The sequence below is a fragment of the Drosophila eugracilis genome, unplaced genomic scaffold (assembly GCF_018153835.1).
Source record: "Drosophila eugracilis isolate 14026-0451.02 unplaced genomic scaffold, ASM1815383v1 contig_1622, whole genome shotgun sequence".
In the NCBI taxonomy this organism is placed as follows: Eukaryota; Metazoa; Arthropoda; class Insecta; order Diptera; family Drosophilidae; genus Drosophila; species Drosophila eugracilis.
Genome location: NW_024572449.1, coordinates 218,819 through 234,533, shown reverse-complemented (window position 1 = coordinate 234,533; position 15,715 = coordinate 218,819). Strand labels below are relative to the sequence as shown.

Here is a 15,715-nt window from a genome sequence, read left to right as displayed (position 1 = left end):
AAATGTGGTAACGAAATAAAATGTTTTAGTCTAACCTTAAGAACTATCTGTTTTTTGTTTTTGTCATTTACTATTATAATATTATTTCTATCTCCTATTTCCGTTACTTTATATGGACCAGTATATTTGTAATCTAACTTATGACCTTTTTCGTTTCTTAATAATACTTTATCTCTTACTGATATATCTATTTTGTTTTCTTTCTGATCATATAGTATCTTGTTTTTATTCTTATCCTCTTCTATCATTATCCTAGCTCTTTTAAATGCTACTTCAAGTCTGTATTTACTTTCTTTAGCGTAATCATCTATATTATATATTGTTTCTATGGTATCTATGCTATTAAATTATCTTGGTAAATTACTTGTTTTACCAAATACTAGCTTATATGGACAATAATTATGTGCCATAGAGGGGGTCGTGTTGAAACAAAAGAAAAAGTATTGAATCCTACGTCCCAATCAGTTTTATCAACCGATATATAAGATCGTATGTATTCATTAAAAGTTGTATGACTTCTTTCTATTGTTCCTACTGTCTGGTGGTAGTGCGCCGTAGATGTAATATTTTCAATTCTTAGGTATTTGCACCTATAATTAAATTCTTATATTCTGTACCCATGTCCGTAATGAACGTCTTCATTGGACCGTACTTCAGAATAAAAGATTTAAATATCGCTTTCGCGACAGTATTAGCGTTCTTGTTTGGTACAGGTATGGCAACTAAATACTTTGTTAAGTCACATATTAAAGTGACTGCATACTCGTTACCATTTTCTGATTTTGGTAACGGACCAATAGTGTCCACTATTAATCTGTCGAAAACATTTATAAGCGTGTCTGTTATTGTTAAAGGGGTCTTACTATGTTTAGTTATTTTAGCTTTCTGGCATTTCTGACATTTTCTTACGTACTCAGTTATATCTTCAGACATACCTTTCCAGTAATAGTGTCTTCTTACTTTGGCCAAAGTTTTTGATATGCCAGTGTGACCTCCTTGTATTGGATCATCATGAAATTTAGACAGAATAGCTCCTTTGTCTTTTAGACCTTTTATTTGGGTCACCGGGTTGAGTAGCGCTACTCTTAATGTTTTCAATATTTTATTGCCCATTAATTTGAAATTACCTATTGAAGTATGGTCAAAGATATTTTCCCACGGTGCCACTTTGAGTTGGCTGATTTTATTTATACCGGCTTGCATTTCAGGCCTTTGGAAAAATGGACCTAAGTCTAGGATTCCATTGGTATATAAATCGCTAAAATCAAGATAAGATGTTAGCGATTTATATACCAATGCTAATGGTACCAGTAATTTTCCTGCCATATTTAAATAAACATAACATATCTTTTACATGCAATGTCACTACTTTACGTACTTCGTCATTGTTTATGACTTCATATACGTTGGGCCTAGAAGCTCAATCTAAAGATTGCGTAGGCAATTCTTTTTCTTTATTTTCCGCGGGGATTTTCTGTCTATTTTGATATCTTGTAGTGACTTTATTGATATTGCCAGTTATGTTTTGTAGTTCTTTGATGGTTCCCCCCTTCCCTCCCTTCAGATATTCCACACTGAAATTATATTCTTCCAGCTCAAGTCGCATGCGCGTTAGCTTAGAGCTTGGATTAATCATTGAAAACAGGTAAGTTAAAGGTCTATGATCAGTCTACACAGTGAAATGTGTACCATAAATAAATGGTCTGAAATAAGTTATTGCATCATGCATGCATGCGCTGTCCGCATCATGAGGGATGATGTCGTATTGCTTGTCATCTGGCCAGATTCCTTTATCAGTGCATTTATGTCCCAGAAAAGTGACTTCATGCATGAAAAATGAGCATTTTTCAGGATGTAACTTAAGGTTGTATTCCCTACATTTCTCAGAAACATCCGTTAAGTTTTTAAGCATATGTTTTTCGGAACAACCTATAACTATTAAGTCATCCATAAAAAGGAATGCTTGTGAAGGTTCTAATCCAGAGAATGCAATAGTCATCATCCTCTGAAATGAATTAGGCGCTATTTTTAAACCGAAAGGTAATCGTGTGAAACGATACAAGCCATTGCTCGTTGAAAATGACGTTATATCTCGTGAACTTTTTTCAAGTTCAATTTGATGAAAGCCAGACGTTAAGTCCAGACAGCAGAAATATTTCGCTCTTCCTAGTTGATCCAAAATATCATCAATTCCCGGAAGCGGGAATTTATCCGACAACAGTTTTTTATTAATCTGAAGATAGTCAATTACTAATCGCCATTTTGTCGTATCAGATCCGGGGAGTGATTTCTTCGGAACTAATAACAGTGGGCTATTATAGGCTGATACAGACGGTATCAGACGGTATACATACCTGTATGTTAATTTCATCCTTTTGACTATGTGGACTTCTATAATTTTTTATGTAAGCCGGTTCTTCATCTTTCAACCTTAGCTTTTGCTTATAGAAATTGTTTGTAGTTATTGATTCGGTTTCGAGTCCGAATATATCACTGTACTGTGTGCATAGATCAGTTAATTTTTCTTGAACTGAGGTGGAAAATTTTTGGATAATTGAGATAAGACAGTTTCTTCTTTATTTTCTGGATTGTTTTGAACTATGTCATAGTTCGAAAGTGGTTCATATTTTAAACTGTGAATACTTACAATTTGGTCAGTACTGGTTGTATTCAGTTATCGGACAAATGCATTTTTGGTTGTTGCGACTGTGTTCGCAATATAAATGCCATGTTGAATTTCCTGGTTAGGTATTAGTATACTTTCTTCATCTGATGATAGATGAATCTCTCGGACCACTTGAGATCTTGCTGGAGAATTATGGAATTATTACCAGAACTGTATGTTATAGGAAACATAAATTGGGAAATTCAAATTATTTGGTCTTAGGATAAACCAATCTTCATTATGATTGAAGTCTAGTTGACAATTGAATTTCTTTATGAAATCAATGCCTATTGCCTAATGCCGCAATGGTATGCGAAATGCAAATCTACTATACGAAAATCGTGTGGAATTATATATTTATCTGTCTGTATCCTGAGGGAAGTTAAGCCTTTTGATTGAATTAGGTCTTGACCTATGCGTTGAATGTTTATTTTATTATCTTTCTGAATATCACGAAGGACATCAGAATTTTCTTTTAAAATGGATATGTCTGCACCAGTGTCAATTAAGAATACAAGTTTTAATGTTATAATTGGAAGTGGTGTAGTGTTGTAATTATTATTACGACCACGATAGTTTCCTTAGAAGTTTCCAGCCTGCATGATAAGTTTTACCTTATCAATTGCGCAATTCTTTGTCATTGACTGAACTGCAGACTGTGTAGAGTAACTTACCGTTATTTATGAACTTTCTAAAGCTTTTGTCATTTACTCAACCTCTGATGTATATTGGTTAGCAGTTTTGTTGCGTTACTGTAGATTCTTCTACACTTTCGACTTTGACATTTCTCTTTAGTCCGGAAATGACTTCTGATATAGTTGTTTCATTTCCGACTAAGTTTCTGGCGACACCTTTAAGCTTTGGTTATATTATTTAAGTAGCTAATTCAATCGGACCGTCGCCGTATGCAGACGTGTATTTTTATTGGGCTCCGGGGAAAAAAAATAAAGTATTCAATAATATCCAAAAAAGTGCAGTGACTGGTTTCGTAAACCAAAACAACGCGAAAAGACGCTTTCAGCGATGAAAATTGCTAATGTTTATATTGATTAATTAATTTATTAATATAAAACAAAACACTAATTCTAACAAACTCAACCTCGACTCCAATGAGTTTAAACGACGTTCGCACACAACTTCAACGTGATCAAGACGAGAGACGGCTCTCAGTACAAAGAAACAACGCTTACTTCTCTTTCAAAGCAACCGAAAGTAATGCAAGCTCTTCCCAAACACGGTCAATTACCCCAATCAGTGACGCAGACCGAGCCAGCACGTTTGCCAACCACCTTAAAAATGTCTTCCAACCAAATCCTGCCACTAATGCGTTTACTTTGCCGACTCTATCATATGAGCCCCAGCCTCAACATGAGCCAATTGAGTTTCGCCCAAACGAAATCGTAAACATCATCAAAAGACAACTGAATCCGAAAAAATCCCCGGGCTGCGACCTCATAACTCCCAAAATGATCATAGAGCTCCCATACTGCGCCGTTTGCACTCCCACCCAGCTCTTTAATGCCATCGCAAGACTTGGCCACTTTCCAGTGAGATGGAAAAAGTCAATTATAATAATGATAGCAAAGCTGGGTCTTATAGACCTATAAGCCTACTCCCTTGCCTATCCAAACTCTTTGAAAAATGCCTAATGACTCGGATAAACACATACCTGAGAATCCAGGAAGGAATCCCGTCACACCAATTTGGGTTTCGTGAAAACCATGGAACAATTAAGCAGGTCAACCGGATAACATCAGAAATTCGAAACGCTTTCGAGAAACGAGAGTACTGTACAGCCATATTTTTAGATGACTCTCAAGCTAGAAGATGATGGAGTCTGGCTAGAAGGTCTAATGTACAAGATCAAGACAATGCTCCCCTACAGCACCCACAAGATCTTAGGGTCTTACCTTCACGACAGAAAATTTGTTGTGAGGTGCAGCACTGCTATATCTGTTGGAGCTGGAGTTCCTCAAGGTAGCGTGCTAGGGCCAACACTATATGTCCTCTGCACATCTACAACATCTACGTTTACCGATAACAAAGCTATTCTTAGCCGTTCTAAATGCCCGATTCAAGCAAATGCGCAGCTAGCTCGTCATATGGTCGAAGTTGAAAAATGGCTATCAGATTGGCGAATTAAAGTGAACGGACTAAAATGCAAACACGTTACTTTCTTTCTGAACAGGCAAAACTGCCCGCCGATTACCTTAAACAACACTCTATTCCCACAAGCAAACGAAGTAATTTACCTAGGAGTACATCTCGACAGAAGACTCACATGGCGCCGGCACATTGAAACCAAAAGAACACACCTAAAGCTAAAAGCCAGCAGCCTTCATTGGCTTATCAACGCCCGGTCACCTCTTAGCCTTGAATATAAAATCATGCTGTACAACTCGGTACTAAAACCTATATGGATGTACGGCTCCCAGTTATATGGGAACGCCAGCAATAGCAACATTGACATTGTTCAGAGAGTTCAGTCGAAGATCCTGAGAACAATCACCGGGGCACCGTGGCACGTTCGCAACGAAAACATACACCGCGACTTAACTATTCAACCAGTCAAAGAAGTGATCGCAGAACAAAAGGTAAAGTACTTCACCAAGCTATCGGTGCACCCTAACCAACTGGCTAGAGGTCTAACAAGGTTGAGCAACCAATCACGCCTTCGTCGCAAAGACCTAGCCACCCAGCAAAGCTATAAAAAAAAAAAAGTTTGGAGATAAATTGCTTAAAACAGATATTCGAATTAAATTCAAAATCTTAGGATTGAATCCATTTTTGGATAAAGGCGGAGTATTAAAAGTAGGAGGTAGATTACAGAACTCCAGCGCCGAATTTCATACAAAACATCCGATAATTCTAGATAAGTGTCATTTAACTTCACTAATTATCAAAAATTCACATAGAAAAACATTACACGCCGGAATTAAAATGATGCAAAATTATATTCAAAAACAATTTTTGATATTCGGATTAAGGAACGGCTCGAAAAAGATAACAAAAACAATGAAAATATTAAGCCGGCTGTGCCGACTGGTATGGATCGCTACATCCAAATCAAAAGGAAGCTAAGCCCCCTAAACTGTCAACGCAAAATAACCCGTGGCAATGCTAACATAGCTGCAATAGAAACGCCCTGTAACTCAAACCGTTTTAAAATCTTGGCAGACTATGAGGATGATGCCGATTCTACTGAAGTTGAAAAAAGGAAGACTAAGCCCTCGCCAATTTACATACGAGAAAGAAGTTCCAACGTTCTTGTCAACAAAATTATAGAGCTTATTGGCAAGGAAAATTTTCACATAATACAACTCGTAAAGGGCAACATCCAGGAAACAAAAGTTCAAACGAAGTCTGAAGATAATTACAGAGTATTATCAAAATATCTCACCGACAAAAAAAGAACTTTTATACGTATCAGCTAAAAAGCAGCAAGGGCCTGCAAGTCGTACTTAAGGGCATAGAGTCTGAAGTATCGCCTGCAAAGATAACAAAGGCGCTACAAGAGAAGGGATTTAGCGCTAAGACAGTCTTCAATATCCTTAACAGGGATAGAAAGCCGTTGCCCCTCTTTAAGGTTGAGCTCGAACCAGAGATTAAGACCCCTAAAGAAATACGAAGTGCACCCTATATACAATCTTCAGTTCCTGCTGCACCGCAGAATTACGGTTGAGAAGCCGCACAAACGCAATGGGCCGGTACAATGTGCGAACTGCCAAGAATTTGGCCATACAAGGTCTTACTGTAAACTGCGCCCGGTGTGTGTAGTTTGTGGTGAGCTTCATGACTCCGCACACTGCCCAGCGAGCAAAGATGACCACAACTCAAAAAGTGCGGCAACTGCATTTTTCAAGCCCTTTCCAATAGTTTGCTTTATACGATTGTAAGTTAAAAACTGCAACTTTTCATTAAAACGCTTAAAAATAAATTTCCACACCTCCGCGCACAAGCAGATATCAGCACACACTTGAGGGTTGGGGTGAGTTCGCAGCTCCGCGCACAAGCAGACCCGAGCGCACACTTGAGGGTAGGGGTGAGTTCCCAGGTGAACTCGCCCAAGAGATATGTCTTTCATGTCTTTCAGAAAACCAATGGAGGGAGGATCTTATAGAATACCTGACTCAGGCGAGTTAAGATTCCTCTCTCCGCAACCACAGGGAGAGAACGAGAGAACATTCCTCTCTCCACAGCCACCGAGAGAGAACACAGACCCGGGAACTGCAAGAATAGCGCGAATGAAACAACAAGATCGCCAACGCAAGAACTCTGACAAGGACAGACTACTCTTTATAATAATCTTCTTTTTAATCTTCTTTATAATAAAACATCATTCTTATTTGGAACTCCAAACAACCCAGTCATTTTATTTGCAAGCCTTCAGCATTTAAAAAAGCGACAATCTCATACGAGATCCCCTCTACTCCCTCGGACACGACACTGTAACTGGCGCAGCCGGACTACGAACAAGGGATTAACCATGCTCACTACGCTTCCAATTTTCCTTGTAGGCTGAGGTGAGTGAACAGGTGACAACGGTGGTCCTGGAAACTTTAAGTAGTGAGATAGTTACACATAATACATACGTACTTAAAAGGAAATAAAACATAATAACGTGCAAGTGCAAATGGGATTTCAGGAGTGAGCGATACACAAAAATGTGCAAATAAAATAAACGAAACAAACGAAATCAAGTGCTAAATACCATGCAAGCGACCGTATATGTGTACATCAAACGCTGATAAGGCACCGGGTTTGCTTGTGTGGGACAATTTACAACTATTATAACAACAAGCTGCTGTGTGCGATGACCGTATATGTGTACATCAATCGCTGATAAGGCACCGGTATCATCAATACACAGCAGCTATATATAGCTATATATATAGCTATAGCTTAATTGCGATTGGTTGTAGTTTTGCATTTCTGAAAACAACCGTTACGTCGCGGCGACAACATGGCGTCGCTGTGGCCGAGCGTGGTTCACTGAAGAAGGAGAATACTACAGAAATAGATCAGTCAAACATTAGACTTCGTTGTGACCAGAACTCTCTGCGTAAGAACAAAAAAAAAAAAATAACGTGCCCTCAAATATCACCGATTCGGCAATATCACATTAATCGCCGACAACGCAATGGGACAATCCGCACACAGTGGTTTACAAGTTGTGTAAGTAAACAAGTTGAGTAAGTTGTGTGATTAACGACCGTAAATGTGTACAACAATCGCTGTTAGGGCACCGGGATCGTTTTGATTTATCAATCTACATGAACGCAAATGCATTATTATGAAATACATAAATAAGTAAGTTGTGTGATTAACGACCGTATATGTGTACAACAATCGCTGTTAAGGCACCGGGATCGTTTTCATTACCAATTTACACAAACGCTAATATATTATTTTTTCCAAATAATTACATAAAAACAAAAATACTAAAAACAAAAAAAAAAAAACACAAAAATGGAAGAATAAATTAAACATGCACAAATATCATACTGTTCCCTTTGGCAAAAATCAAGCAAACATGTATGTATGTATTTGTGTGACGCCGCTTGTGAAACTCTTGTTGCGTCGCTGTGCAGTGACTGCCGCCAAGAGCTGATGACGCGCCAGAGGGGGGGGGGGGACCCGCGCTGCCGTGGGGGTGTGGACTCTGTTGTATTTTTTTGCCCCCCCCCCACCACGAAAAAGAACCATATTAGAAGAGAAATAAAATCAATTAAATTAATCAAAGGAAGATGTTATACATTGTTATAAAAAAAAAAAATAATAATAAAAAAAAGGAGAAAAAAAACAAAAAAACTTTCCTTGAACAACTTAACTTTTATTGTTGTCACATGTTCACTAACCTCTAAAAAATATATTTACTAAATCACATAAATATACAGTTGAAGTCGAAAAAAAAAAAAAAGTGGGAGCAAACACAGCAGCACTATACGAATGGCATACAACTTACACTAAACACAGGGGAAGCGAAGGAAAGAGGGAATTCTTTTTCGGATACGTACTACAGGTTTTCTTTTACTATTAAAAAACAACGGAATATACAGTATATATACAAAAATATATATATATATATATATAAGTAGAGAAACCGTATATACATAAAATACATAAAATTTTCTTGCACCCAAACATAGATACATATATGTACAGGTTATGTCACATATTATAGTACACTATATTACCACATTAATATACAACAAAATTTATCCTATACCTATACATAAAAAAAAAAAAAAAATACGTATACATATAATTAATATACATATATATATAATTACTACTGACGCCGACCGAAAGAGATCCCTGGGAGGGGCCTTTAACGTTGCTTAGCCAACACCGAAACAAGAAAGCCAGTCTTGTAGCGTAGCACAATAGCATAAACAAACGACGATGTTTTATTCTGTATGAAATACATATATCAGAGTTAACCTATTTTCACAATCAGTTTTACATACCGCAGTCTCGCCTCCCAGTCTCTTTGATCTCTCCAATCGGAATAAATCTGAGCGGGAAATTCTGGCTTACAATTCACCATTTCGTGTGACCGCATTTAGCTTTACAATATGATCTCTCTAACGATTTACAACATCGATAACAAATACTGAAATACTTGGCGCTACATTTAAATTTACTAAACCTTGAGCGATATGTTAATCCGTTCCACGACATCCCCACCCCGGTGAAGCAACTGCATTCACCACATCCAGGATAGCCAATCTGGAGATGGGACGCATGATTAATTTAGCTCGATCGCCATTGGTAGTGCGTACCGCCGCTCGTCGTGGTACTCCATCCGCTCCTGGGTACACTTCCTCCACGACGCCTTTCCTCCATTCTCGACGAGGGATGGCCGGATCACAGATGTACACGAGATTCCCTGGGCGCATAGGCTCGACATGCTCGCACCATTTCTCCCTGCGAACAAGCGTCGGTAGATACTCATGTACCCAACGTTTCCAAAATCTGTCTCTCATCATCCGTGCGATACGCCACTGCTTCCTAGTAGCGCACTTGACAGGCTGCTCTCCGCGATCTCCAGGAAGGTCCGGAACATTAGCCACTCCTCTTAGCAGATCGTTGGGCGTTAGCGGTGCCTCCTGATCCACAGTGACTGGAAGGTGGGTAAGCGGACGAGAATTAACAATATTCTCCGCCTCAATAAGAAAGCTCTCCAAGACGTGTTCCTTAGGAGCCACCTCCTTCACAGTATGCGCGAGCACCTTCTTCACACATTGGACCATCCTTTCCCAGATGCCGCCGGCAGCTGGGTTCGCGGGACAGTTAAAGATCCATTCGATTCCTTTGGATGACAGCTCATCCTGGATCTTTTCTGGTTCGAAGACTTCATCGAACTTTCTGGCCTCACGATCTGCTCCAATAAAGTTCTTTCCATTGTCGCTCCTCAATCTGACCACCGGTCCACGGCGGCACATAAAAATTCCTCATAGCGATGATGCAGGAATCTGTTGACAAATCGTGGGCTATCTCCAGGTGGACAGCCCTGGTGGTTAGACAAGTAAAGAGTGCGACCCACCTCTTCTCAGTGCGACGTCCAATCGTCACAAACAGCGGACCAAAGTAGTCCAAGCCAGTATACTTGAATGGCCATCCATTCGGCTCCAGCCGGTCCTCTGGCAACGGACCCATCAATGGCGGAATTGGTCGTACTCTCCGGAGTTTGCATAAGTTACAGGTTGCCATAACACTCCGTAAAACTCTCCTTAAATTGGTTATCCAGAACCTGGTCCGGATCTCGCTTATGGTCGCGTCTAGATTCTGGTGCTTCATCTTCCTGTGGTAGTGACGAACTATCATCTCTGCCAGTGCGTGTTTGTGCGACAGTATGATCGGGCGCCGTGCGTTGAATGGGACGCATTCGGCGGCATCAATCCGTCCACGCGCTCGTATGATTCCATCGTGGTCGACGTAAGGGGATAGTCCTCGTAACTGACTGCCTTTCGCCACTGCCTTTCCTTGAACTTCATCTGCGAACGTATCAGCCTGGGCGCGCTGGATCAGTTTCCGTTCTGCCTCCGCGCACTCAGTAGCTGTAATACCGTAGGCCTCACTCTCGTCACTCAATCCACGGCACCGTCGTATGAACCTGAGGATCCACGCTGTGGTCCTGACCAATCGATTATAATTCGAAAATCTCTGCAAAAATATAAACTCGTTGGCAATTACCAGTGTAAACTCACACGGCATCTCTTCTTCTGCGGAGTGTGGACTGTCGCGATCACTTGGAGATGGCTTGGGCCACTGTTCTTCCGACTCCCGCAGAAATGATGGCCCGCTCATCCACCTTGCCCCTTGGCTGAGGTCCACATGGCGCTGTGGCCTCGTCGCGTCATCTGCCACGTTTTCGGCAGACGGTATCCACCTCCATTGAGACACCTCCGTTGACTCTAAGATCTCCGCCACCCGGTTTCCAACGAACTGCTTATACCGCCGGTGGGTGCTGCTTATCCAGTGCAGCACGGTCTTAGAGTCAGTCCATAGCACGCATCTGCTGATCGATACGTCGTGCTCTCGTCTTACGGTGTCCATCAGCCTGGTTCCTAATACAGCTGCTTGGAGCTCCAGGCGCGGGATCGTCATCGTCTTCATCGGGGCGCATTTCGTTTTGGAACACACGAAATAGGACCGCACATCATCGTTGTCATAAGTCGCCCTCAGAATGCAACTGCTGCGAACGCCGATTGGCTGGAGTCCACAAACACATGTAGCTGCAGTTCACGTACGCATCCCGTGCCAAAGTAGTAGCGTGGACAGCGGAAATCTCTCACGTAATCCATTTCCAGCCTCCAGCTCTCAAACGCTTTGGCTAACTCATCCGGCAACGGCTCGTCCCACTGAACTCCTCTCCGCCAAATCTCACGCATCAATAGTTTGGCGGTTACCATGAAGCAGCTCAAGAATCCTATCGGGTCAAATGTTGACATAACCAGACTTAGGAATTCTCTCTTGGTGGGTGCACGTTCTCCGGTCATCACGCTGCTGGGAACCCTGTGGTACTTTACGCTGAATTTAAAGTCATCCGTCGCTGGGTGCCAGTACATGCCTAATATTTTCTCCTCCGCTTCATTCCATTCAACGTTCTTATTGGATCCTAGTGGGTTCAAAGCCTTGACCACACTTTCCGAACTTGATGAGAAGCGGCACAAATCGAAACCGGCCTCAGCATGAATTTTCCTTACTCGTTCTGATACAGCGATAGCTTCTTTCTCGTCCGAGAAACTATCCACGTAGTCATCTACATAGTGATACTCATTGATGGCCTGAACCGCGCGAGGATCTGCTTGGGCGTATCTTGAAGCGTTTATGGTCTTCACATGATGCGCTGAGCACGGCGAACAAGCGGCTCCGAACGTCATCACAACCATTTCGAACAGATCTGGATCTCGCCGGTCATCTCCATTCCTCCACAGGAATCTCTGGGCGCATCTATCCTGGGGCTGTATCAGCACCTGATGAAACATCTCCTTTATGTCTGCGCAGACCCCGACTGCTCCTTCCCGGAAATGGAAGAGCACGGCTGGCAGGGACTTGAACTGTTGTGGGCCTTTGAGTAGAACTGAGTTCAAAGATGTATTGCCCACTTTGGCTGCGGCATCGAAGACTAGACGGATCTTTCCGGGCTTGTTTGGGTTCTCGACCCCGAAGTGCGGCAGGTACCAGATCTTGTCCCGGTTATCGGCTGCCACTTCCTGCTGCTCCAGGCGTCGTGCGTAACCCTTGTTGACGTAGTCCTCCATGATCGACTTGTAGGCCCGTGCAAAGCTGTCATCCCGTCTCATCTTCCTTTCAATGCCGACAAGTCTTTTGAGTGCCATGTTATAGCTGTCAGGCAGGCTCACTTTATCATCTTTCCACAGCAATCCAGTTTGGTATCGTTCGCCCACTCGCCTAGTCGTCTCGTTCAGGATTCCCAAAGCCCGTGCGTCGCCACTAGCTGCGACTGGTGGCGCCGGCTTCACTCCGAAATTCTCTATTTCGAAATAGTCGCTGACCATCTTCTCGAGATGATCATACTGTGGGACGGCTAGGAGGCACGATCTTTGCATTGGTGAACTCATCTGACTTCTTACAGGACCAAAAACCACCCATCCTAGCTTGGTGGCGGCTGCATAGGGTCCTCCTGCTCCGAAGCTCCTGTTTTGCATAGGTATTCCCTAGGTGCGCATGGTCTAGTCCGATTAAAATCCTCGGGACCGCATTACGATACGGTTTCATCGGCAGGCGTGCAGAAGCCTTCGCCGCTTTGACATCTTCCCGACGCAGACTTTGCATCGGAAGATTGAGGTTAGAGACCGCATACACATTTTTCAAAGCATGGCGTTTCGGTCTGCCCGCTTCACTAATCTGGAGGCTGACCATCTTTGTGTTCTCTTTCGCTGACTTGCCACCGAACCATTGAATGTTGAGCTGCCGACTCTCGCCTTTTAGGTTTAGGCTTCGAGTGAGCTCCTCGTCGATCAGGGTCACGGACGAACCTTCGTCGAACAGCGCGTAGGTATCCAGCTGCGTATCCTCCCCGTACAGCGTCACGGGCAAAATACGGAATAGTAAGTGTCCTCCATCCGGATCGACGCAACTTAGGTTCCGATGTGGCAATCCATTCCCGTCACTTGGCTGACGGCCTTCGTCCCGCTTGCGCCATGCATCCTGCGTCTGTGCAGATGCCGTAAGTGGACTTCTCTGGGCCAGATCATCTGGCTGATGTACTTGCTTGTCCACCTTCCTCCTGTCAGCGCCCGCATGTACCATGCGACCGCGATCGCTCCTTTCATTTGGCCATGGTCGACCGTGGGGTTGCGATGGCCGTGTGGGGTTGCCCACCCCGTCATGCAGGAGGTAGTGATGCCCCATCTGGCATCCGTAGACGTTGCACTTGCTGTTTCTCTTGCAGAACCTGGACATGTGACCGCTCTCCAGGCACGAGAAACAAATCCGATGCTTTCTTACATACTCCATACGGGCAGTCGGAGTAGCGTGGTTGAAATCCTTACAGTCCTTGATAGTGTGTTGCCCCTCGCAAATTGGGCAACTCCTGGGATGATCTTCAAATAGATCCTGATCCTTCTGACTGGTGCTGGCGTGCAATACCCTACGCTTAGGATCCTTGCTGTCGCTGCTCGTAATAGTGCACACTAATTTAGCGAGTTCGTTTAGCCATTCGCTCAAGTGCGCGACAGTTGGGTAGCACCCTATTACGGCGGCGTGCCTGGCCCAATCCAACCTTTTGCTCAGTGGTAGCTTGGCGATCAGCTCTTCCATCAATGTAGGATTTCCTAGGTGCTGCTCCCCGTTCGGGCTTGACTGTAAAAACGCTGCGAGATTGCTGACCCGTGTTGCAAACGGCACGATCTTTATTATATTGTGTTCTTGGATCGGCTGCACCTCTCGCACGCTTTCCAGTTGGCTACGTATCAGTTGCTCCGGGCGTCCATATCGGAAACGTAGCTGATCCATTACAGCCTGAACGTTATTCGGGTGTATAAGCAGCGACTTGACAGATGCTCGCGCTTCACCCTTCAGGGCTTTCACTAGCCTCTGGTTGTTCTCCAACGCAGTACAATTATACGCCGCCGTCGTCTCCGTGAACGCGCATTGGAATATTGGCCATTCCTCAGGCTGACCTTCGAACTCTGGAAGATCAGGCAGTCTGCGCGGCGTCCATCCAATTAACGGGCTCGGCGAAGCTATTCCGTATGAACCAGTTGATTGCGGGGGTACCATCAGGTTGCGAAGAGGTTCCCGCGTAGCTTGCATGTAGCTTAGTGCTGGCTGCACAGTAGCCGTCACGCAGCATGGTGTGGAATAGCTTAACGTTGTACTGTTTGTACTGAGTGTGACTTGTTGCCCTATTGCCAGATTTCCACTCGATTGTGGCGGCAGGTTTCCACTCAATAATGGCGGCAACTGTTCATGTAAAAATGGCGTCACTGACTCAGCCAAATTCGGTGCCAGATTTCCACTCAACAATGGCGGCAGATTTCCACTCAAGTTCTGCCCTGGCGTTCCGCTCAAACATGGCGGCGCATTCGCCGCACCGCTCGCTCCTATACCGCTTGATCCGTTTCTAACGGGATCCCTCGCGGCTGCATCTTGCCCTTCACCTGACCTCGCCTTTTGAAGCTCCCTTTCCAAGGTAGCGATCCTCTCCATCAGCGCCGCAAACTTGGCGGTTGTGGTGTCCGTATCCTGGCCTGATCTATCAGGCTTTGGAGCACCACTTGGGATTAATCCCGGTTGCTTTGGAGTCCGTGGCCGCTGCAGCTCACCGCCCGATAAGCCCGGCACATTCTTCGGACTGCCGGCTGATGTGGTCGCGGTGGTCGTAGTTGCAGTTGCGGGAGCTCCCGTCTGTCCAATTCGGGGGCTCCGCCGGGGTGAATGTGAAGTCGGCATTGCACGATAAAGGAGTGCGAATAAAAGAAATGACGCCGACCGAAAGAGATCCCCTGGGAGTTGCCTTTAACGTTGCTTAGCCAACACCGAAACAAGAAAGCCAGTCTTGTAGCGTAGAACAATAGCATAAACAAACGACGATGTTTTATTCTGTATGAAATACATATATCAGATTTAACCTATTTTCACAATCAGTTTTACATACCGCAGTCTCGCCTCCCAGTCTCTTTGATCTCTCCAATCGGAATAAATCTGAGCGGGAGATTCTGGCTTACAATTCACCATTTCGTGTGACCGCATTTAGCTTTACAATATGATCTCTCTAACGATTTACAACATCGATAACAAATACTGAAATACTTGGCGCTACATTTAAATTTACTAAACCTTGAGCGATATGTTAATCCGTTCCACGACAACTACTTTACATTAGAATTACTACTTACATATTATTACTATTCTATATACATTATATACGTACCATTACCATATTTCAATAAAGCAAAAAATAAAAAAAAAAATTTTCACCACTAGTAACACAGTTAGGGGCAGATTAGATCTAAGGAGCGAGGTCAGTTTATCTGAGATAAGGAAATCGATAGAAACAAAAGAGAAAGACCAGAT

General features: G+C 43.3%; 2 protein-coding genes across 2 annotated transcripts; both read right to left on the bottom strand.

Annotated features, from left to right (window-relative positions):
* Nucleotides 1–9,330: 9,330 nt before the first annotated feature.
* Nucleotides 9,331–11,278, bottom strand: LOC108103093. The gene is made up of 2 exons (XM_041819594.1): nucleotides 10,215–11,278; nucleotides 9,331–10,087 (listed from the first exon to the last, which is right to left on the bottom strand). The coding sequence occupies exons 1-2, from the start codon at nucleotides 11,276–11,278 to the stop codon at nucleotides 9,331–9,333; spliced, it is 1,821 nt and encodes a 606-aa protein (XP_041675528.1).
* Nucleotides 11,279–12,706: 1,428 nt separating this feature from the next.
* Nucleotides 12,707–15,499, bottom strand: LOC121530469. Its single transcript, XM_041819593.1, has 2 exons — nucleotides 15,297–15,499; nucleotides 12,707–15,241 (listed from the first exon to the last, which is right to left on the bottom strand). The coding sequence occupies exon 2, from the start codon at nucleotides 15,089–15,091 to the stop codon at nucleotides 12,707–12,709; it is 2,385 nt and encodes a 794-aa protein (XP_041675527.1). The 5' UTR covers nucleotides 15,092–15,241; nucleotides 15,297–15,499.
* Between the last annotated feature and the right edge of the window lie 216 nt (nucleotides 15,500–15,715).